The following is a 22,443-nucleotide window of genomic DNA, read 5'->3' as shown; positions in this document are numbered from 1 at the left end:
ACATGACAGAGGATCATACTCTGGTCAATCCCGCTGGACAAACAAAGGGAGGAGCGCCTCCAGCCTGCAATAAATCCTTCAGCCGTGGCCGTGTTAAGTGTCTACACCCCGAGAGCGAAGACCTGGCTGCTCTGTGTGTCTGAGCCCTGGGCCTCTTTCTTTCTCTTTCTCTCTCTCCCTTCTTTCCTCCCTCTCTCTTTCTCTGCTTCTCACTTTCCCTCTTCCCTCCTCTAACATCTGACAATAATGTGCGTGTCTTTTTTTTTCTTATGCAGCCCCCTCTCCTCACTTCCCCTTTTCTCCTCCTTTTTTGTCTTTTGTAGTTTTCCTCACACATGGAAGCAACTCTCCTCTTCGCTGTTCTTCGTTTTATCCCAGTGTCTTTTCTCCGTGCTTGTCCATCAGAAGAAGAGTGCTGCTGAGAGCTATTTTCAGAGCATCATCTTCCTGACTGATTTTTCTCCTTTTTAGCGCTTTTTTCTCACGAGTGGCAACAAACAAGATGACGCTTTTCCCCGCATTAAAAATGGATCAGCTGCGAGACAGACGCGAGTTGAATAATGAAACAAACGCTGCGGATCTCTGCCGATGGCGCGCGCACCAATTTCCATCCATGAGAGAGATGTCACGTCGGCACATCAAACGCCGCCGGGGGTTGCTGCCTCCCTCCCGCTGTTGCCATGTCACTTTTCTGAAACTTTAATCTCCAACACACGTAATTGAATCATCCTGAGCCAATTCTTTTTTTCCGTCTATATATAGCGGGGAGTCTTTTGTTGAATAGTTTAACTCAGTGACCCCGTGTTGCCCCTACACCAGTCAGCCTATGCTCCATGATGGCACCCAGTGGTGGGGATGACTGGTCAGTACCCCCCTGTCCCCCCCTGATGAGACCAGTGCTGACCTTTATTCAGGAAGCCTGCTGCTAATAGCCTCACATGATCAGGCTCTGGTGTGTCATGTCTTTCATGTTCACCAGCCCTGCTCCAGACCGCGTGTGAGGAGATGCATCAGCCCTAGGGGGGTACTGGGGCTCTTCTTTGCACTCTGCAGAGGGGACATCCTGCCCGCACAGCATGTGTGTGTGTGTGTGTGTGTGTGTGTGTGTGTGTCTGTGTTTGTGTGTGTGTGTGTGTGTGGTGTGTATATTTGTGTGTGTGTGTGTGTGTGTGTGTGTGTGTGTGTGTGTGTGTGTGTGTGTGTGTGTGTGTGTGTGTGTGTGTGTGTGTGTGTGAGGGAAGGAAAAGCCCATGGGGCAGAAGAACAATGAGGAGTGCTTACCTTCCTGGTGACGGCCGGGTCCAGATAGCTCTTGAGCTTCTCAATGTATGTGTGTGGGGGATTCTTCACTTGAAACCGTTCCTGAATTAAAAAGGGAGAGAGACAGAGAAATAGAAAAAAAGAGTGAGAGATAGCTCGGTGGGCAGGAAACAAGGACATTAAGTAAGTAGTATAATGCACCATAGCACTAAGTGTTCATTAGCTTTTTCACGAGCCAAATGGCTCGTGTGCGTTATTGACCATTACAGCACTTCTTCCATCAAATTCCCAGCAGGTCAGCTGTAAGAGCTAATAACATAACAGGCTGCTCTTGTCATAGCATAGCAGTTGAGCAGCTTGAGGTTGAAAGAGCATCGTCAGTAGTGCCCGCTACTGAAGAAGTCGATGGGAATAGGGCTCCACAACTATCACTTTATGACATTAAACCCCTCTCTTAATTCGAATCAAATAGTGTAATTCAGTCATCAGTCCTGCATTACTTGTGGAGGGCCACTCTGCCTCTGAATGACAGTTTTCACAGAAACTCAAACTGTAGTGGGTGGTTCTGCCAGTACTGTTACTGACGGGGCTGAAGAGTCTCATGCTCAAATAGAACAGTATCAGTCCTGAGGGTGGCATGGCATGTGGAGAAACATGGACTAACACTGGGTGGCAATGGTGGTGAATACTGTACGTGTACTCCCTAATTTGCAAACGGAGAGCCTTCTGAGCCTGACAGTGTATGTGTGTTTGTGTGTGTGAGGTCAGGAGTGTGTGCTTGGCCCCGGGTGGATTCATCTTGTGAGCGCGGCAGGGTCTCGCTCCACTGCCCAGGAAATGAACTGTGGTACTGGCGAACTGGGCCACCTGATTTTAGGTCAGGCCCCACATGTTGCTCCAAATGCACAGAGGAATGTGAGATTGTGATACTTTGCCAGTAGGACACACACACACACACACACACACACACACACACACACACACACACACACACACACACACAAACAGTGATGTAACTTGCCTCTTTGGGCATACGAGCATTGTAAGGTGGAACTTTTTATATCGGAGTATGTGTGAGCGTGCATGTGCCGCATGTATGCCGGTGCTGACGGAAGTCTTTAGCTCAGTCCCCCTAGCTATCACTGGCTGTGTGTGACAATAACAGGAAGGACGACGGCTTCAGGAAGACTGGGCCTGTTCCCATGAAAACACAACAAGGGGCGAATGGGAGATGGGTGGGGGGCTCATCAGCTACAGATGACTCTCATGTGTTACTGATATCAAAACTGATCTGGTGTTAGCAGTTTTAAGAACGGGCACCGCTAAGGGTCAGTCCTATATGTGATGGCCACAGCAGAGATTCTCTCCACCTGTGTGCTGGGTGTCAGAGGGTGAAGGGTTAAGCAGGAGCTGTAGTGAAAAGGAGGAGGGGGGGGGGGTCCTATTGAAAGAGAGGAAGAGAGAATTCCACATAGTTGGCGGATAGAGGAGTTGGAAAGTGGGGAGAATGATAATGATAATTTTTAGGATGTGTGAAGCCTTACGAAAATCCCCCTGCTCCTGAGAGACTACACTGGAGAGTAGACAAGGGAGAGAGGCAGAGAGAGAGAGAGAGAGAGAGAGAGAGAGAAAGAGTGAGAGGGAAAGAGAGAGAGAGAAAGAGAGAGAGAGAAAAATCTGTTGTCTTTCCAACCCAACCCTGCTGATGGTTTATCTCTCATGGGCCGGGTTGTTTGAGGATAATGGAAAAATGTCATGACACTGATAGTATAATTCATATCTTTTCTCGTCAGAAACTGGCCCAATATAAGGACTATGTAATTTGTTAGCTGAAAAGGGAGAGGCCTCCAGACCATGTTTAATTAGGAAGTCTAGGAGTCCAGTCCAAATGCTACGCGTCAAACAATACCAGACTTAAAGGCACCATATCTAAGCCCCCAAGAAAGTGGAGTCATCATGGTCTATGCCAGTTTTATAATTCTGTCTCTAGTACTTATGGCGCAATATTACTAGTCTATTTCAGATAGCTTCATACTTATTGACACTCAATTGATTCTCTGATCTAGTGCTGATGACTATCCCATACCTGTCAGTCCTTCACTCGCCCTCCCTTACCTAATGCACTGTTTCCATGGTTACAAAGAGAATTTCATGGTGGGAGTGATATGACACGAGAGCCTTACACTCTCCTCATCCCTCATGCGTCCTTGTGTGTGTAGCCTGACGGTAGACGGAAAGCAATTAACTCAAGTGATATTATTACGTTTTTCAAGTGAAATGGTATAAAATGATTCATGTAGGTATCACTTGGCATTGGAAACGAATTTCATATCAGAGTGTGGGTCTGTTAAAGTGAGCTGCTTTAGAAAGGTGGTTAGAAAGATTAGAAATTGGCGGCTGCTGATGACACTTGAAAGACTGATTTCAAACTATAGACTGCAGCAGTCTAAAAAGCTTTCTCTGAAATAACCCAGCACAAAAAAATGTATCCGGTCAAAGTGTGATTCCCTGTAAAATGATGTTTAATCAATATGACACATGTGTTGGTGGGGTTGGTAAAGGATATCCTCACGGCTGGATATCCTTTACCGACCCCATGAACACAAGTATCATATGGCTTTAACATAATTGTTTTAGTCGGAAAGGCTATTTGACCACGTTCATTTGTACACTCACACGTCTTCACGTTACATCCCTGATAGCAAAAGGCCAGTTGAGTACTGTCGGCTAACTGGGGGCAGAGCTGGGGCTCCGCTGGCTTTTTGCTCATCAGTTTTTGGATGGTCCGCTGGTGAGTTTTTTCCTTTAGCCATTTATACTTTAATTTTCATTTTATGTTACCAGTGCATAACATAAGTAATTGACCAAGTCATCTTTCACTTTGAGAGCCTTCTAGTACCATGAACTTCTTCTGTGTAGCGTCTGATATTTGAAATAGGCCAAGAATGATTTAGAAATTCCAGGAACGTTTTATGTTATTTCCTTAATATCCACGCCCAAGTAACACTAAAGATGATGTTGGTCCAAGAGCGGACCAGATGTGGCACACCACGAGTGGGGTTGCCGACCAAAATCTACCGGTGGCCCATTACATTCTTGTTATCCCGGATGTTAATTCGGACATGCCTACGACGCCGATTTGTTCTCCTTTCTAACTCGATAACTATCCAATGTAACATTTTAAAATCGCTGCCTGCCGTTATGCTCTCTCGCTTTTGAATGAATGGAATCTTGGTATACAATTCACCGATTGAAGTACACCAAACGCAGAGTGATGACTAGCAGTGAGGGGTCAGAGTGGGGTTGTGCCAGGATATCCTCACCCATGAAATGCCTCTTGTCCAATCAGAAAATAAGAAATTGTTTGATCAGACCTCACTGTTGTATGAAATGACTTGAGTTACGACCTGAGGTTAGCTGGAGCACAGCAGCATGCGCTTGATTATCCAGTTCCAGAGGTATTCATCATGAAATATGGAGGAGTAGGAGCAGTCCTCACAGAGGTACTACATCCTCCAAAAAGCTTTTGTTGTTTGCTTTCCAAATGCACCGCAGGAACCATTGTTCAACATAATGTATACAGACAGGGACAAAAGGAGGCTATAATTTGCAGTTCTGTCAAATCAGTAGCTCAGCAGGGTGTTTATTTAGCAATGACACTTTTTTGTTTTGTGATGTAGCTCTATCACATAATTAGCCAGATGTGACACAACGATCTGATACTTTGTCATTTTGCTACAAGGACTCCAAATACTGATTGTCAAGAACAGTGCAACCATTTTTACAAGTTTTGGCTATGGCATAATGCTGGATCAGAATAAAGCAATGGCATGCAGCTTGAAGACTATGGTCCCTACTTTCATAGGGCAATGAGCACCGTGGACAAAGCTAATACATCAGCAAACAATACATTTGTTTGGAGATGATTTGTGGGAAGTCTGCCCAACATGAAATAATGTAGAAGTTTCACGGAAAAAGGTGGTGCTTTGACGTCAGTGCGTGGACACACCCCAGTGTGTTGACCAACCATAGAATCTAGCTCATGTTATGAAATTGGCAAAATAATTTTATTAAAGTTATTAAATAACTGTGTATTGCCAGCTGTGTTGCCCATCAACGAAATTAGGGCCCAATGTGATGCCATAGTCTGATATGGATGGCCAATAACCCCTGCCGATATGACCACTACCACAAACACTTGTGAGTTCCTAGAGCACATGAGTGAAATAAGGTGGCACTTTACTTGAGTGAAGCGACAGCATTGCCAGTACTTTTAGGGCTGGGAACCGTGGCAATGTTAGGACTGCATCAGATAAGTCATGAAAAGTTATCCTTCAGTGTTGTTGTGCTGTGGTTAACCGTTTGATGATAAACTACTGATAAACGAAACTCTAGTTAGTGTGCAGGACTCCGCTATGCTATGTTATAGGCTACCATGGGGCAGTTGAAATATGCAAGCGATTACAAGATGGGCGTTTTAAATAACTAGACAGCTTACTAGAAGCCTTTCCTTCTGTCCCAATTCTAATCATTAATGCCAAAAAATGTAGAGCAGACACAAGTGGGTGAGTCCAACAATGTTTCAGTACTTTCGTGGGCTAGTCCAGCTTCGACATCACCTCCTTTGTTGTCTGGAAAGAAAAAATGTCACTCACTTGATCACAAATCAGTTCCCATTTCTTCTCGTTGTCATACTGCCGCAGGAGTCGGGCTTTGTCTGGTGGGAGGTTCATAGAATTCTGCGAGGGAAAGAGATGAAAGCCGCCGATTAGCAGATGAAATGCAGCTGTCAGCAGCAGTACTAAACACAACCCAAAGGCCCAAGCTGCAACTCTGCACAATGCCAAAATATGAGAAAATATTTCATCACTCAAGAGCCATTTAAATGGCGACCTACGTCAGTGCATTGATTAGACTGATGACATTGATAAGATGTTATAGATTTCTCTATGATCTCTCTGTAGGATTATAGATCATGGAGTAAGACAGATAGAGAGAACGTTTGTTTTGAGAGGAAGCAAAAGAGTGACACAGAGACAAAGATGAGGAGAGTTCTCCAATGGATGCTTCTCCTCTCTGATGCTATTCTGAGATCCACGTGTCTCTGAGAATGAACCCTGACCTATGCGTAATGGGCATTATGAACTACGTTCACTCAGCGCTGTTCAATCCTGCAGTCGTCCTCGGGCAGGGCTGTGCGTGTGTGGGGGCGTGCACCACCGCCTGTGTCAGAGAGCTTGCGGGCTCCAAACACAGGACGCCTAATATCAGCAACACCAAAAGACTGGGAAGTGCATGTTTACTTCCTGTCGTCCAGTAAAAATAGATTAGGTTCCTGAATGGATTTCAGCTGACATTATTCTCTCACATGATTTTTAAAAGGGCAGACTCCCTTCAACTCAAGTATTCTGTGCTAAAGTGGCAGATTGATGTCAGCTATTTGCAGTCGGTAATGTTGCTGTATTGCTCTGATGCAAGTTTCAAAAACTAGATCTGGACACCAATAATGTCGGGTTTTGCTGCTTTAATTAACATAAACATCCTGGAACACAGCTTCTTGTTATCCACCATCAAAAGGCGGACTTTCCGCTCGCTCCACTTTATTGATCCCATATGGTAATGCAGAGCTCTGACACATAAGGCTGCTTTGTTGCCGAGACTTTGAGGCTAGTGCTGCACTAATGCATGAAGCCTATCTGCCCATATGTTGGTTAAACTTGAACATGTGAAGAAACAAGGCCTGCTTCCTTTCTCCCCATTACATGGCCCTCGCTCCCTAGCTTTTTTTCCCCCGTTTGCCCTACTTTTTCCACATCTGCTGTGTTGAACTCCCCCCAAAAAAAGACTCTAGTTGTCTTGCTTTGGCCCCGAAACCCTTTCTGGTGCACCCCACCCTTCTGTGCATTACCAGAGAGAGAGAGAGAGAGAGAGAGAGAGAGAGAGAGAGAGAGAGAGAGAGAAAAAGATTGAAACAATTAGAGCTTAATCGCACCACCCACCCAAACACATGCAGCTTGCAAACCCCCAACATATACACAAACACAGCAAAACTAGAGAGAGCTGACACTCAACAAGCCACGAGTGCAAGAAACCACACTGCTGATGTGGTGAGAATGTTTTTTTTTTCGTCTCTGCTTAAGGAAAGAAAACATCGAGCCTTAAGAGGCCGCTTCGCTTTGGCGGACTGTCTCATTTATCAATGTGATTTCAGTCACAAGACTTTTCCTTCGCCGAGTTTTCCAACATGTGTCTGAATGAGCGAGACTGCAGGGGGAGATGAGAACATCCTGCGATGTCGTTTTTTCCAGACACCGTGCCTGTGCCACCACTGAGTGTTAGAGAGATTGGGCTGTCAGGGGCGAATGGCTGGGTGCATTAACATACAGTGGGCTATACGTGACTGACCAGGAAAAAGACAACGCCTTGGGCCATTTATCACTACAATGGACTGCTAACACAGAACAATTTCTCTGGGGAAGACAAAAACACTCCCCCTTTGAAAAATTCATATACTCTTTCTGGTAGATGGGTTCATGTCAAAGAGATTTTAAAAGGTTAAACAAACAAAAGGGAGAAAGGTTTTTCGAGGTCGCAATAAGTGCTTTTATCTGTTCCTAAGAGACACAACAGGTCTGTCTTAAAAACGAAACAAATTGAAAAACAAAATGGTGTTGTGTCTAACTCGCAGCTAACGCCTCGACTAGGGAACAGAGGGTCTTGTGAACGGCAGTTATGTGATTCACTGTCAGGTAATCTGACTCACAGTGAGGGTGCCATGGAAACCAGGGGGGGCTCTGAATGGCATTCCGTGTTTGCTGAGAAAGGCCATGACTGCCTGTATGATGGCTGGTGGGGGGGAGGGATAACACTCAGTGAATGGACCACCACAGCTGATTCAGCAGGCAGGCTTGCTTACGAACACATGATTCGTACTGGCTGGCCATCCACTCCCGCTCCGGGAGGGACAGAAAATTGCATTAGCATGGAGACGCACCAGCTGCAGCCTCGAGAGGAGATGGAGGCCTGGAGAGATCCATTATGCAGCCGTCTGTCCTATCTGTTGCTCCTCTCTTAAAAGGTCACAAACAGAGCAAAGGAGCTCTCCCACTGCACCTGTGACGGCGCACTCTGATAGATTATAGGCCGACCACTGCCTGTCCCGTCAAGTTACACAAAAAAAACGGGAGCTTTGCGAGACAGCCGAGCACATTTGCTGCATGTCACGGTTCATTAGGGGAGGTAAGCCATTAATGAAAACAACACTACTATTGTTGGAGCTGCAGAGACACCGAACCGTGGATGTGTGACGTGTGGATTTTGCTGTTGTGCCATCTCTGGGAAAAGTGTCCTGGGAAAGGAGCTGCCTTTGCCAGGCCAGCCTGGGTTTTCCTGACTGGTGATCTTCCAATGCAAGCAGAGGTCACTTACATCATCCACAACACCTCCCAAAGCAATATGAGTCCTGACAGGCACTTAGCGGCAGCTACTGGGTTTTCACTAAGGTTCTCTTATGCAGGGAGAGGCTGTTTATATAGAAAGAAGAGGAAAAGAGCACTTTCCATTTGACATTCCTCACCCAGAATAATCAAACCAACACTGGGAAAGAGAAGGATAATGACTACAAGTGAAACGATAGCTGGTGAATGAAATGTTTGCTGAAACTGTCCGATATGTTAAGCCAGTGACAGTCTACATACAACAGACTGCAGGTATTTAATTAATATCTGCTACAGTTATCAAGCCTTTGTATCAAATATCAGATTCAAACAACTCCCTGTTTGTGCGATAGCCTACTCGCTGTGTTGGTGCCTCCTGTGCTTAGGCATGTACGTAAAACACACAGGAGGTCTGGATTTGCTGTGAATGATTTCTTTCACTCTCGACTCAAAAATGTGCTGTGCACAAAGGTAAGACGTCAGACAAGAGTTTATGTTCTCATCTGTTTCTGTAGAGCCAATGTGGAGAAGGAATGGAAAATCCTGCCTGAATACGTTCTCTATAAGTAAGGCAACACACGTTTCTTTTGAAGTCTTGGCTATATAGCTGAGTGTCTCTTGGATATATGGTCACCCCCTCCCTAGTGCAGTATAAAATTCAAGATGCAGGCGGGCTGTTTGGTCAAACAGTCATTTGTGAGTGTTTTGCGGCGGTCAGACTTTAGACACCCGAGCTGCCCAGAAATGGGCCCTCCATTGACTAACGACATCATTAACGTTAAACAAACTATAGCGTTATTGATTTAAAGTCAGTGTGCCATGCTAAATGCAGACCCCGGGGAGAGAGGGAGAAAGAGAGAGAGAGAGAGGGCGAAAGACTTGCTGGCCAGTTATTACATGAGTCACCAGCAGCAGGCTTTAAGCCCGACACCCACCTCTCCCCCGGAGGTCCATGGTAAAAAGAAATAGCCAGTGGAAAAAAGAAAACAAGCACTGCCACATATACTTTTTTCAGTGGTGTGTGTAGTATTGAATGCATGATTTACCCTATGATTAAGCTCTGCTCCCAAGGCTATAAGGCTACGACAACACACAGGCGCTGTCATTACTGAAGCTCAATAATTCTGCTCAAGCCTCATTTGTTCTCCTGCTGTATTTTTGGATTGGGAGACCTTTTCCACAAGCCAGGTTGTCAAATCACTTAATGTCAGTCAAGTTCCGTCAAGGAACACATGATCTATGACCAAGCCAAAAAACGTGACTCATAGATCATTACGATCTCCTGGAGGTGACCCCCAAAGTTCAAAACAGGTCGGAAAAACCATTTGTATGTTCTGTCAACGTCTCCAGTTTCTCCAGTTTAGATTAATGGCTATGAGAAACATCGTGAGAGGCCTGTAGTTGGCCAGTGGAGTGACTAGTCCGCTGGAAAGAAAAGAGAAACACAAAGAAAGGAAAGACTGAGAAAAGCTATCTGCAGTCTTGGAGCGCAGACACCACCGACTGTCCGGCAGACAAAGATGCTCTTAGATGCTACCATCTGACCCCAATGGCTTAAGAATTTTTGGATGTATTAATCCAAACTCACACAAGACCAAGAATGGGGACCAATAGGCGGTTCAAGTGATGCCTGCTAGAATATCAGTTACAGTAGATGGATGACATTTTCACCAGGGTTGACAACTAAGGGTTTGGTTGGATGAATAGGATGGGATCCTTGACAAAACTTATAAAATGCTAAGCTATATCAGACTAACTGTAGATTTATGATAATTTTGCGTGTAGCTGACTCACTTGAAAAAAAACAAGATGAGAACCCTGTGTGTCTGCCATGCCCTACCCACCCTCAGATCTCCATGACCATGCCTTGACTGATGCGGCCCTGGAGAGTCTGGCAACTGAAGGACAGGAAAAAAAAAAAACAGAGAAGAGAGGGAGCGTGCAAAGAAAGTGCCTCTCACCCCTTCGCCGCCCCCGCATCTCAGCCCTAAAATCCAGCCCCACTCGGCATGTCGGCAGGCAGAAACCCCAGGAGCCTAATCCCCCCACTCACCACTGAGCACACGGCCTTCAGACAGCGGCGGGGCTGGAGCTATCTGGGGCTGGGCGGACTGATGACATGAGGGGATATGAGCCTGGAGGAGCGATGGCAGAGGCTCGTTGCTCAGCTGTTCCAGAAGGGACTACGCTAGTCTACTCCACCACCACCACCTCCTCCTGCTGCTGCTCTTCAGTGGGGCTGCTTGCCTTTCTCAAATTACAGCGTTTCCTCATCATTTCCTGAGCTGTAGACTCTGTCTGGCTTTCTTTCTTCTGAGCAGGACCAGCCAGACGATGGCTTTCCCAGCAGCTCCGGCCTGTACTGTGACGGGCCAGACAGCACAAGAGGGGGAAACATCCACAAAGGAGGGGGAAGTGACAACAAGAGATCCGCTAATTAAATACCTTTTGGTAATGTAGACGACGAAGCATGCCTCTATTCTCACTGTGTATCACTTTGTACATAATACATTTTTGTCACGAGAGTCTGCATTGTAATCGTAATGAAAGAGACTTTTGCTTTTATACAACGGATGCAGATGGATGCTGTTGTCCAGTCAAAACTAGCCAGTAGGTCACATTGATCTCCAGATAGCACTGCCCACAGTCTCTGTAGACCCCAGTGTAGTCAATCTCAGGTCAGACACCTATGTGCTCTGGTGCGTTGGAGCATGGAGCAGCCTCTTGCCTGGCCTTTTACCCCGAGTTCCCAGCAGGTGCTACAGGGGCCCAGAATCATCTCCTCATTAGCGCAGTGTGGCTCCTTAATCCTTTAAATTCGGCAGGGGCACAGGTGTCCCCGTCTGTCTCCAGATTAGCCATGTAATCCCGAGACCCCCCCTCCCACACACACACTGTCACACTGCTCCCCCCCCCCCCCCCCCCCCCCCAGACACCCACTGCCGACTGGGTTTGTTTATGTGTGTGTGGAGGATGTTTGCACAGAATGTGTACTCAGGGCTCTCAAAAATGCGAACACAATACCCAGCCCAGCAACTGGCCTGGCATGCTGTGAAAGGCCAAACGGAGGCATATTTAAAGAGTGCACCGGGGCAGAGTGGTGGTGTTTCTTAGGGCCGGTGACAGACCAACCATTAAGATGGAATCTGTAGTGACAGGTGCTCACAATAATCGAATGAATTGTGTACGGTTGGTCACACTGTGACCTCAGGCTTTAAGGTTACCCTCGTGACCTCAGACGACAGACTCCACATCTATTTTGGGTGGATGAACTGAACTTGGTTGCAGCCACTGAGTTGAAGTTCATTTTGTAATTAATTGCTCCCTTCATGTTCATCCAAATCAGAACCAATGCAAACTCACCGCAATTGCTGCCAATGGTTACGCTATCCGTGTAGTAACTGAGGGTAGCAATTAGATAGAATTCAATTGCATCAATACAATTATACACAATACAAAACAATCCAATTCACTTTGCTTCTGAAACTCTTTTACTATTGACGGCTACAGCTGTAACAGTGTCTGAAGTAAGTCCACAAGGCTAAATACAAGAGGTTCTCACAGTGGATATTAACAGATACACTAATTTAGATCTAGCCTAATGCCTTAGCATTATGCAAGCAAGAGTAGGCACGAGGAGCGGACAGAGTGAACTCTCTGAACTGCAGAGAAAATAGAGTGATTATACCCCATTACTTCATCCATTCTCTTCACTTTCTTCTTCTTAAATTGGTAGACAAAATAGCCTATGAATTCAAGTAATTTTCAGTTAATTTAAACTGAAAGTTAAAAGCAAAATGAACAAACCCCTTTACTGCCTAACCTAAACCCATGCGTTACTAGTAGGTAAGCCTATTTTTAAGGCATACAGAATATAACCCCTACAAATAGGTTAATCCTATTATGAAAGCTACTATGGGTTAAAAAGATCTTAAAAAGAGTTGTCTTCCTGAACTAATCTCCAATTCATAGAAAATGCCCACAGATTACAATGTCATTCACTTCAAATGGGTGAGGCGTGCTCTGATGAAGTTCAACAGCCGTAATGCCAACTCCATAATCCTTTTAGACATTGTAATGGTAATCTGATTTGTTCTATTTTTCACATCACCCCCGGTGTGGAGTGCTGCCTGGCACTATTCATCCCCCACCCCCACCCCCCAACCCCTGTGTCTCTTGCTCTCTCTTTCTCTCATACACACATGGTAATCACTACTGTACTATGTTCTGCAGAATCTGCCCATCGAGTGACACCTTCTCTGCCTGAAGTAAAATTACTATGGTTAGACTTTATTCCACTGAGCTACTGAGCTAATCTGTCTGTGTCTATTGATTGAGCTACCGGTACTCCTTTCTTAATAAGGCTAGTCATGCAACAAAACACACAAGCATGCTGACACTTATTTATATTCCTCTCGAATCTAGCCTACATACTGCACTCTAACAAGAGATCTGAGCCCAGCAGGAGTCAGATAAGGGGAGCAGAGTTTACTTTACACTACACCTTCAAATGTGATATAATTTTTTGCCTCTCTGATAACACTAGTGTTACTACATTAGGAGGAAACAGCTAGGGCTGTAATTGCTACTGATCCCAGTAGCCATCACTTCCTTAATGTTCCTGACAAGGTTCTGTGCTGAGTGAGCATTCATTAGGCATGAAATAAAAGCTTCCATTTGATGCAGTCTCAATGGTCACTGGGGGAAAACACAATCAACTTTCTCTTTTCTAGGCTCTTTGATGTAATGTAGATTTTATATGGAAATTACTTGCATAAACTAGATATAATTTTCCCTCTTTCACAATCTCTTTTTAGGCTAAGATAACAGGATCCTTAATCGCAAATCCATGCTTATATGCTAATTTATTGAAGAGGAAATCAGGGAGATAGGGGCAACTTGTGATATTCAGCCAATCACTGCCCTTACCAGACCAGACCAACGGATAGTACTGCAGCACCAGCCCTCCTGAATGACAAGTGATGGAAAGCAGCTCCACACCCCGATATGCGATGTGTGGGGCAGCATCCACACCCCAGACACAATACTCATGGTTAGACAAACAGACCTCGGGCAGTAGTGAAGGCCCATTCCTGGGAGTCATTATCGTTCTACCTTCAAGGGGGCGTCCCTGGGAACATTCCTGCCTCCCTCTGCACAAGCCCTGGGTGGCAAGCCAGGAGAAAGAGGGGAAGGCCATCCACCCCCTCCCCCAAAAAATAAAAATAAAACACACACACATTTGGGTTTCATTTGAAGCCCGTTTGGGACTCAGTGATAATTGGTGTTGGGCTGTTTAAGGGTGTCTGATGATTTGTAAAAAAAAAGCGGGGCACTGACAAAACTTTCATTGCCCCATTGACTGCTGCCGTGTACAGCCCAAGCCCACCCCCGACGCAACTTTTTAATGCCCCTGTATATCAGAGCCCTAACGGCACGCTAGGATGAAATGCTATAAAGACAACAGATGCAATATAATTCAAGGCAGGGGAAATAAAGCTGGTGTGCTGGTACTGGTGTTACTAGGGGCATGGGAATTTCATTATTTTTATGCAAGGTCCTAACACTGACTCAAGCAAAATCGATAAATCACATGTGATGACAATGCAATAACAGCGTTCAAGGCTTTCAGCTATTTTAAGTGCACCAAAGTCTCCTCTTCTCCACGAAGAAGGCATGATTCATACCAGAATTGCACTAACTTTACATTTTTTTCAAAGGGAGAGAAGTGGTCCCTATTTCATTCAGGCTCATCTTTGTACTGCAGTCAGCAGAGAAACCTAAAACATGGCCCCACATTCTTTCCCTGCTTTTATTGTGTGTGCTGAGGAGAGAACCCCTCAGTGGCCAGAGCAGTGTGCGAGTGTGTGTGCGCTCACACAGTACAGTATCATATGGACGCCCCTAGGCCCATTTTACAGTAGCAGACTGAGGAGTCGTCGCGTCATTGGCTGACTTGCTTTCGCTGCTGTCAAAACATATTAGGCTCTCAGCGCCTACATCGCTGCCTCGGGAACATTGTTGGCACCAGCACTAACCGCCCGCTCCGTGCCAACGGCCTGATTCTGGCAAAGAGAACCAGATAACTGATAAAGGCCCACGACCCATTAACCCTGCGAGGCAGTAGCCCTGATGCGCCTGGCATGGGACACGGCCGAGCCATCCAGGAAGCAGGTGGAAGGAGTGCTGTGTGATGGGGAGGAGATCCCAGGCTCTGGTCACTGAACCACTGCCAACCTAATCCAACAATCCAAACGAGCTTGAAGAACGCATATTCCCCTTTCAATGAACTTCTAGGAACTAGGAAGTATTGCCTCGACATTCAAGGGTGCATTATAATGCCATTAGCTACTATCACAATTCGCAATAAAAGGCTAAACCACCGGGAGTGAAACTAAATATATAGTTTAATGTTCAGAAAAGCATTGAACCCGCCCAATTCCATAACATATCCCGTGTAGGGGAAATCTACACACTGAGGGACAAGAATTTTTCCATAACCGGATGGATACCATCAAATGAAACAGGTCATTTTCCTGCAGGATTTGGTTGGGCTTGTATTACTGCAGCCAACCCCACTGCGCCATGTACGAAGCTCAGTGGTACGGGACGAGGCGCTTCCAAACCTGTGAAGCACAGATTGTGGCATTGTTCGAGCACTTACAGAGCTGTCACTAGGTCACTACGTCAAACCCAAGAGCACCCTGATACACACAGGGACCTCCCATGCTCGCTGCAGATGTTGCTTCTGGCAAGAGCTCACCCAACAAAACCCCTCCTTGTTAGCTTGGGCAGCTTCAAAAGGGAGCACACATCTCGAGGAGAAGACAGTGCGGTTTTGCATTGGTCATGACAGGGAAGAAAAAGAAAACATACACAGACACACAGACACACAGACACACACACAGACAGACTCACACACTTTCACTGGCACGCAGATGCACACTCAGATTCGCTGGGCCTTGTCCAAAAAGCCTAAGTCTTCCAGCATCAAGGCTAGCAGTAAGTGCATAGACAGACACAATGCCCCCCCCCCCTCGCCCCCACAATGTAAGAGTCCATTAGAGGAGCAGATTCAGTCACTGTCTCGCTATGGAGTGAAGTCAGCAGCCCGACGGTCAAACTGGAAAAAAGAACCAGGCTACTCACACGGACTAACCTAGATTGTGTCTTGACTGGCGTTCTGGCGACTGAAGTGTGATACAGCTAATTAAACAATAAAAATCAGGGACCAATGAAAATCAGCCAGTACAAAAGAGCCCTTAACCCAGGAACTGCTTTGTGTCCTTGTGGCTGCCTAAGGAACACTGAAATTGTATTAAGTAGAGTACTTTTCCTTCCAAGCATTTCTCAGTTTCTTAAAAACACAGCATGGCCAAAGAGGGAGACATGGGCCCCTAACAGCCTACTTCCTATGTGGCCAGTCAGTAAGAAAATAATTTTAAGTCTTTTTGTTCCCATTTAGGTCCTTGAAATCAAAAATAACATGACAAGATAAGTTACAGCGCAAAGACTGATGCTGTAGATTGCCGGCGCCATTATAAAAGAAGCAGACATGCTATGATTTCTGTAAACGTCTGTGAAGAGACCTACATTTTTACCCTTTCGCTTTTTTTTTTTTTCAAAGAAAGTGTTGTATTCATAATGTCAACGGAGCAGCTGGGGCATTTAGCCTTTCAATATCACATAAAAAAAAAACACCCACACTTTTTTTTAAAGTAAAAAACCATGGCTGCAGGACTTATTTACCAAGGTTTTTTTCCCTCTCAACAGCTGTCACCTTGGCTGGAACCCTGCACTGAATCTTCCCATCATGCATCTCACTACAATGGGGCAAAGTGCCCAAGTGTGACTCTCCCCGTGAACTGTGAGCCGCTTCTGCCAATGCTGTTGCTTAAACAGACTGCACACTGACAACGAAAGCATAAAGGAGGCCAGCCCATGTGTTACATCACCCCACACCTGTTCCACACAGCACTGAGGGAGACAATGGAGTCAAGACAGACAGACACAAACAATGATTGTTTGTGACATTATGACACAAACACTTTGCTGTGCTGGTTGAATATTGACCTCATAAAGTGAGGTCACACGACAGCCTCGGCTGAACATAAAATACACAGCGGCGTGTAAAATACACTGGGCCGTTCCTATCTTATCTCTGTTATTATACTTACTGCCTTTGCTCTTGGTAGTGGTATAAATGTGGTGAGATATTTGGATGCTTTTAAATTCACGTGCTCTCTCTCTCACAGAGGACAGGCTGAGGATCATGCAGGGTATATCAGGATATCAAGTATTGTACCTGTAACTGTGCAACACATCTTTCAATATGACCACATTTGTTTTTTTTTGTAACCACGCTGGTCTGGCAGATAATCTGAGGCCCTCCTGAGTGAATCCAGGACTTCCTGGAGAACAGCTGAATCAGAGTCTGAGAGACGTCACTTGATTCAGAAATCAGAGAGCGTGATTATGCTAATGAGTGATACGAGGGGATCTCATGTCATCCATCAGAGGGATGTGTCAGCGTGCACGTGGAGCCCAGGCAGGAGCACATCAGAGCAGTATTGGGATCCACCTCTGCGAGTCAGAGCCAGGGCAATAAAAGCAACACAAGCCACCAGAAAAAGTTCCAGCAAGTGCCGTGCGGCACAGATGCAGCCAAGAGTCTGGTTCCCACACGACAGGCTGACATACGGCCAGCCCGCTGACAGGCCTCGACACAGAGCCTTAAAAAGAAGAGAGAGAAAAAATAAAACAATTTCATACTGCAACCACAGCTTGCTCTGCTCCTGACAGAGCACAGGGTGCTGGAGCAGCCCGCCCACCTCAGCTCATGCAGATCCATGCCCTCCCAAAAGCGTAACAGAAATGTAGCTCTTAACTATGGCTAATTAGGCCGATAGACCCCTGTAGCTGAGGTGCTGCGTCACCAGTTGCCTTTCAATCAACCCTCTCCAGTAAGACTCCCGACACCCCCTCGGCTACGGAAAGCCAGCTCAGTATGACGGCCTGGCCCCGAGGCAGGGCGCTGGATGCCGGCAGGTCTGGGTTCAGTGCCAGGCTCTCGGCCGTGCCGGGAATAAAGAGCGGCTCTGTTCTCTGGCGCTAGGCGCACGGGACTCGGCCGTGGTCGAGCCCAATGCTTCGCCCTAAGAATGGTCATTGTTCACTTGGTTAATGAAGAGTCCGCGTGAAAATGCGAGGAATGCACTGTCTCCAAATCCCATCTTTCTAACGGGGCTTTCAGCTACTTGACTTACTTTCAGCTGAGCATGGGTCCACTGCTACTGTGGGCCCTGTTGCCCATGCAAAACCGTCAGAGAGGCAAACCTATCATTAATGGTGCTGTAAAGGCAAGATTGCTGTTGCTGTTAATGCTCAACTCTCCTTTAACCATCATTAAAAGCTGACTAATTACATAAAGAATAACTTATAAAAACCCGGGCTAAAACACGTCAGGCTGTTTGAAGGGGCCTTAAGAGAAAATGAGGAATAGGTAAAAGTTAACAAAATAATTGGTTCCAGCCCAGCGTTTCAAAACTGTAGCAATAAAGTACGGTCACAGTTTAACCCTTATATGTCTGAAACATCAAACAGGAAAATAGGCTGTTTAGCTGTAGCAGTACTCTGTTCACTGATAAAAACATCCTCTATTCTAATGTCTCAGCCAACAACACATAATCTAGATGGCACTGGTTTCTCACCTTTAATTAAAATAACACATTTTACAAATGAGTCAACAAAGCATCTCCCACTACTGCCACCTGTTTAGAGAATAAACAACAGACCTAACTCTGGTGGCATTCCTTTCATACAGCGATGGTGTCCTCATCTCCTCTCTGTCAAAGCATTAGAAATTGTCTCCAGGACAAAACAGGGTTTATGCTTGAAACAGGCCACAATTAACTGAAAGCCTGACACGTAGCTTGTGAACAGTGCCTGTGAGTGACACATAGCGTATGTACAGTAGCTGTGACTGACACAGCGCTCCGATGAGTCATGACACACTGCGCGCCACTTTGTCGCTAACAATTAGCTGAAACGCACTGTTGTTCTCCCCAACATTGGCCATTACTGTACTCTTAAGAGATCTCCTTACTCATTTGCTGTGAGTACATTTGAATGAGTGTGTGTGTGTGGGGGGTCTGTCATGTCTAGATTTCACAAGAACAGCAGATTTATTTAGAACAAAGAGTTCTCAGAAGGGGAAAAATAAGTTATGGGGAAAAAATAGCATGTATCTGAAAGGAAAATCAGCACGAGCATTAATTCAGAGCATCTGGTGAACAAAAGCATGACGACTTCAGCCTATCCTCTCAAGCTATGGCTGTGGAGGAGGTCTCACTGTGTGGCAAACCTTTTCCAGAAGTCATCTGTCCTCTTCATTCAGAGGAAGGGAGGGCGTTACAATACAAATTAAATGACAAAGAGTTTTATTAAACAATCCTTTAAAGAAATAATTTTTTTTTACAACCATGTTGAAATTAATGCAAGCCTAATAGCTTCCAGGGAGCTCTTGAAGACCACTGCCAGAATACACTCATAAGATTGGCTTATTTTTTTGTTTCTAGAGGGAGTGCCTCTTCAAAGTTGAATATAGAAAGGTAACCAAAATATGGCACACTTGCAAAACCTTTGATCGTAGACATTAAGTCAGCTAATGACATGCTATCTCTATATTTAGACAGATGTTCGGTGCCCACAATGTCAACAGTGCCTGCGCTGAACAATTTCAAAGTAAGAGTCACGTGACAATGTAAAACACACAGACACTCATACACACCCACACATACACACACACACGCACAAACACGCATACATACACAAAAAAAGATGATTGGGGCCCTTTGGCTGCCTTTAAACAAAGCAGCTTAGATGTAATCTGGGCTGACTATTGAGAACTCCAGCTATAACAAAAGCTAAGCCACTAGCTCCCATATGGCATTCAAGTGAGCCCCAATAACTGCCTCATAAACTTTCCTGCTCTGCTGGCGAGGCAGGGCCTTCAGCAGAGGCAGAGCCTTGGCTAAATTAAGAGAACCATCATTGTATTCAAGACTGTGGACACACTGTTTCCATGAGAAGTACATGGTTAGCTGAGGAAAAAGCTAGTTCATTTTTTACTAGGGGGTGTCATCTTCCTGTACCGCTGAGCTTTACACACGCCTCAATCTCCAACCAGATTTACAGTCTTTGGACAATGATTCATTAAGTAATAAGACAGAGATTGTGACTTAAAAGGAAATGGATTAGCTCATACGCTTTTCTACTTCTTTATCTCACTTTGACAGTGTCTGAATACCTGAAGTATTATACCGGCTGCATAATGTAAAAGGTGAACTGATCACCTTCTCCTTTTTGAGGATCCAGGTTTATCTTGCTACAACAGCCAATGGAGCCTCACTGAGTAAGTGATAGGCTAACATTGTACAACAGGCCAGTTCTATTGATCTACATTTACTAAGTAAAAGAATTGATAACACTCAATTACACTGTGATACTGTCGGCGACATATGAACTCTTTAAAAGCTAGAGGTCACAAACAGTAGACATGCTTGATTAAGGGCATTCTATGTTCGAGCCCCTGGTGTCACTCATTCTCTACTACCCATGGAAACAAACGGTCAGTCTGGTGCTGCTATGGCAACCACGCTAGTGCTTAGAGACATGCCTCTGCCTGAAAGACAAAGTTAAATGCCACATGCCACAACATTTCAAACCATTTTCCCCCTAGGGTTACACACTGAAATGACTAGGCCTATATCCACACAAATATAACAAGAGACTGAAAACATTCAGCGACAATGACAGTCTGCGACCCTACCAATGAAAACAGCCTACTATGCAAGAAAGAGAACAAAAATGGGAGGTGGTGAGGCAAGAAAATAATTCTTGTGGAATTGGTTCCCTAAATGTCTAGATACGTACATGGTGGAAAAAACAAACCAAACAAAACACATATCACCTCAGTTCTCAAGCATGAACTCTCAGGCCAAACATGTGACGGAGACAAAGGACGTTTACATTACTTTCAGTTTTCACGGTCAAGGTCACGTGAGAGAAAATAAACACTGCTCTCCCCTAGCATCACAATTATGTCTGGTTTAAATATCAGCTGCAACTCCAGGGATCCTTACATTCCTCAGTGGTGGATCTATGCTGAGCGTGTCAGGAGTAAAAAGCCATTTGGTTCTTTTGAAGGGGGCTGACACTACGAACCAGCCAGGAGCACACTGTGACCTTTCAAGACCTTTCCTATCTCTCTAAAATAGTTGTCAAAGAATGCTTTCAGTATTTTAACTAGTGTGTCGAGTCACAAGCCCTGTACACAAAGAAATGTAGGCGACGAGGCAGACACTAAAGGGAAACGAGACTGCAAGAGACAAAGTTTGACGATTACCACTGAAGATTTTCAAATGCCTTCAGCATCATCAGATACATTTACACAGTACTTCCTCACTCTCTCCAGCCCAGTTAAATACATCCATGGTCAGGACTTACACTCGCTAACTAATGGAAAAAGGCCTTATTATCAAGTGAAGAAGTCAGATATGTCAGGGATGAAACGTGTGAGTCCTGTATGATACTATTTCAAGTTTAATAGTGGAAGCAGTAGAAGTGAATGCATAGTAAATTCAGTATCGGTGGCACAGAAAACAAAGGGGGAAATTTCCCCAAATCTAAAAGTTCGCCTTCAGACAGACAACCTGCAGTGATCGGGCATCAAACCCGGGACAAACACTTGCGAAGCGGTGATGCTAAACCACGCCCACATAGTGGCTCCGACCGAGCTACAAACAATCCCAGCCAATCAACATGGCGCTTCAGTGGCACAGAAGGGAGGGGTGTAATTTAAGCACAAATATCAACAACGAATGTATTGAATTATGTTAGTTAAGTTTAGTCTTGAAATGTTGTTGGAATTAATAATATTTCACGCTGCACTAATCCTTCACAACTTTTGTCTTTAACTAAAATGACTAAAACTGAAACTATAGTAAACTAAAACTAAAACTAAACAGAAATTCAGACTGAATACCAACATATTAACTAGCATCTTAATGTGTTTGGCATCCCCGCCCCACTTTTATATAAATAAAGAAGTATACTTTCAGGAAAGTGACACTCTTTTAGGCTACTGCAGACTGCTGTAGAGTTCGACACAGGCGTGTCTTTGATAGTTGCTTTCTTCTAGTGTGATTAAAATGCCCGGTCATTTGTGGCTGCGATTCCTGCCCCTGGACACGGATTAGTGAGTGAATTCAACCTCTATGGCTTTTCTCCTCTCCTCCTGTCTTCTTTTTATAGACTATAAAAATAATCAGTCACAGTCAAAAGGTCTGATGCCAAGTCACACAGAACTACAGCACTAAATAACATGCCTTACTCTCTCTAGAGTTCAGACAGCATTTAAAGGGCTCAGCAATAGCCTCTGCCATTACGGGCAGGCTAATTATTCTATCATAGCACCGGAGTGACAGGTCGTGCACATCACACTCACAGTCACACTCTTGCACAGGCAATTAATAGCCGGGCAGCCAGTTGCCACGAAATGACATACATCAGGGTTTAAACAGCAGTAAATAACAGTAAGTGCTGTGATTAAAACTCTAAACACCGCTAATGCCGTGTGGAGTGCTGCCTGCCAAGAAGTAAAGACATCATCCTGGCGAGCAAGCTTCAGTTTCCTGACATGCCAATCACACTGTGAGATATGCGCTCCGGAGCTGTTCTCAACCAG

The 22,443-nt window shown here is 45.2% G+C and overlaps 1 protein-coding gene across 2 annotated transcripts in view; it reads right to left on the bottom strand.

Moving 5' to 3' along the window:
• Positions 1-22,443, bottom strand: part of fmnl2a (formin-like 2a) — a 59,988-nt gene that overhangs the window by 33,850 nt on the left and 3,695 nt on the right. For both annotated transcript variants that reach the window (XM_031557928.2, XM_031557923.2), the window contains exons 2-3: positions 5,916-5,999; positions 1,282-1,362 (exon numbers count right to left, since the gene is read on the bottom strand). In XM_031557928.2, the coding sequence (XP_031413788.1) occupies positions 1,282-1,362; positions 5,916-5,999 (165 nt within the window). The remainder of the gene's footprint in view (positions 1-1,281; positions 1,363-5,915; positions 6,000-22,443) is intronic.

Source organism: Clupea harengus, chromosome 2 (assembly GCF_900700415.2).
Source record: "Clupea harengus chromosome 2, Ch_v2.0.2, whole genome shotgun sequence".
NCBI classification, from domain to species: domain Eukaryota; kingdom Metazoa; phylum Chordata; class Actinopteri; order Clupeiformes; family Clupeidae; genus Clupea; species Clupea harengus.
The sequence above is the reverse complement of the archived record's forward strand: the minus strand, read 5'-3'. Positions and strand labels throughout refer to the sequence as shown.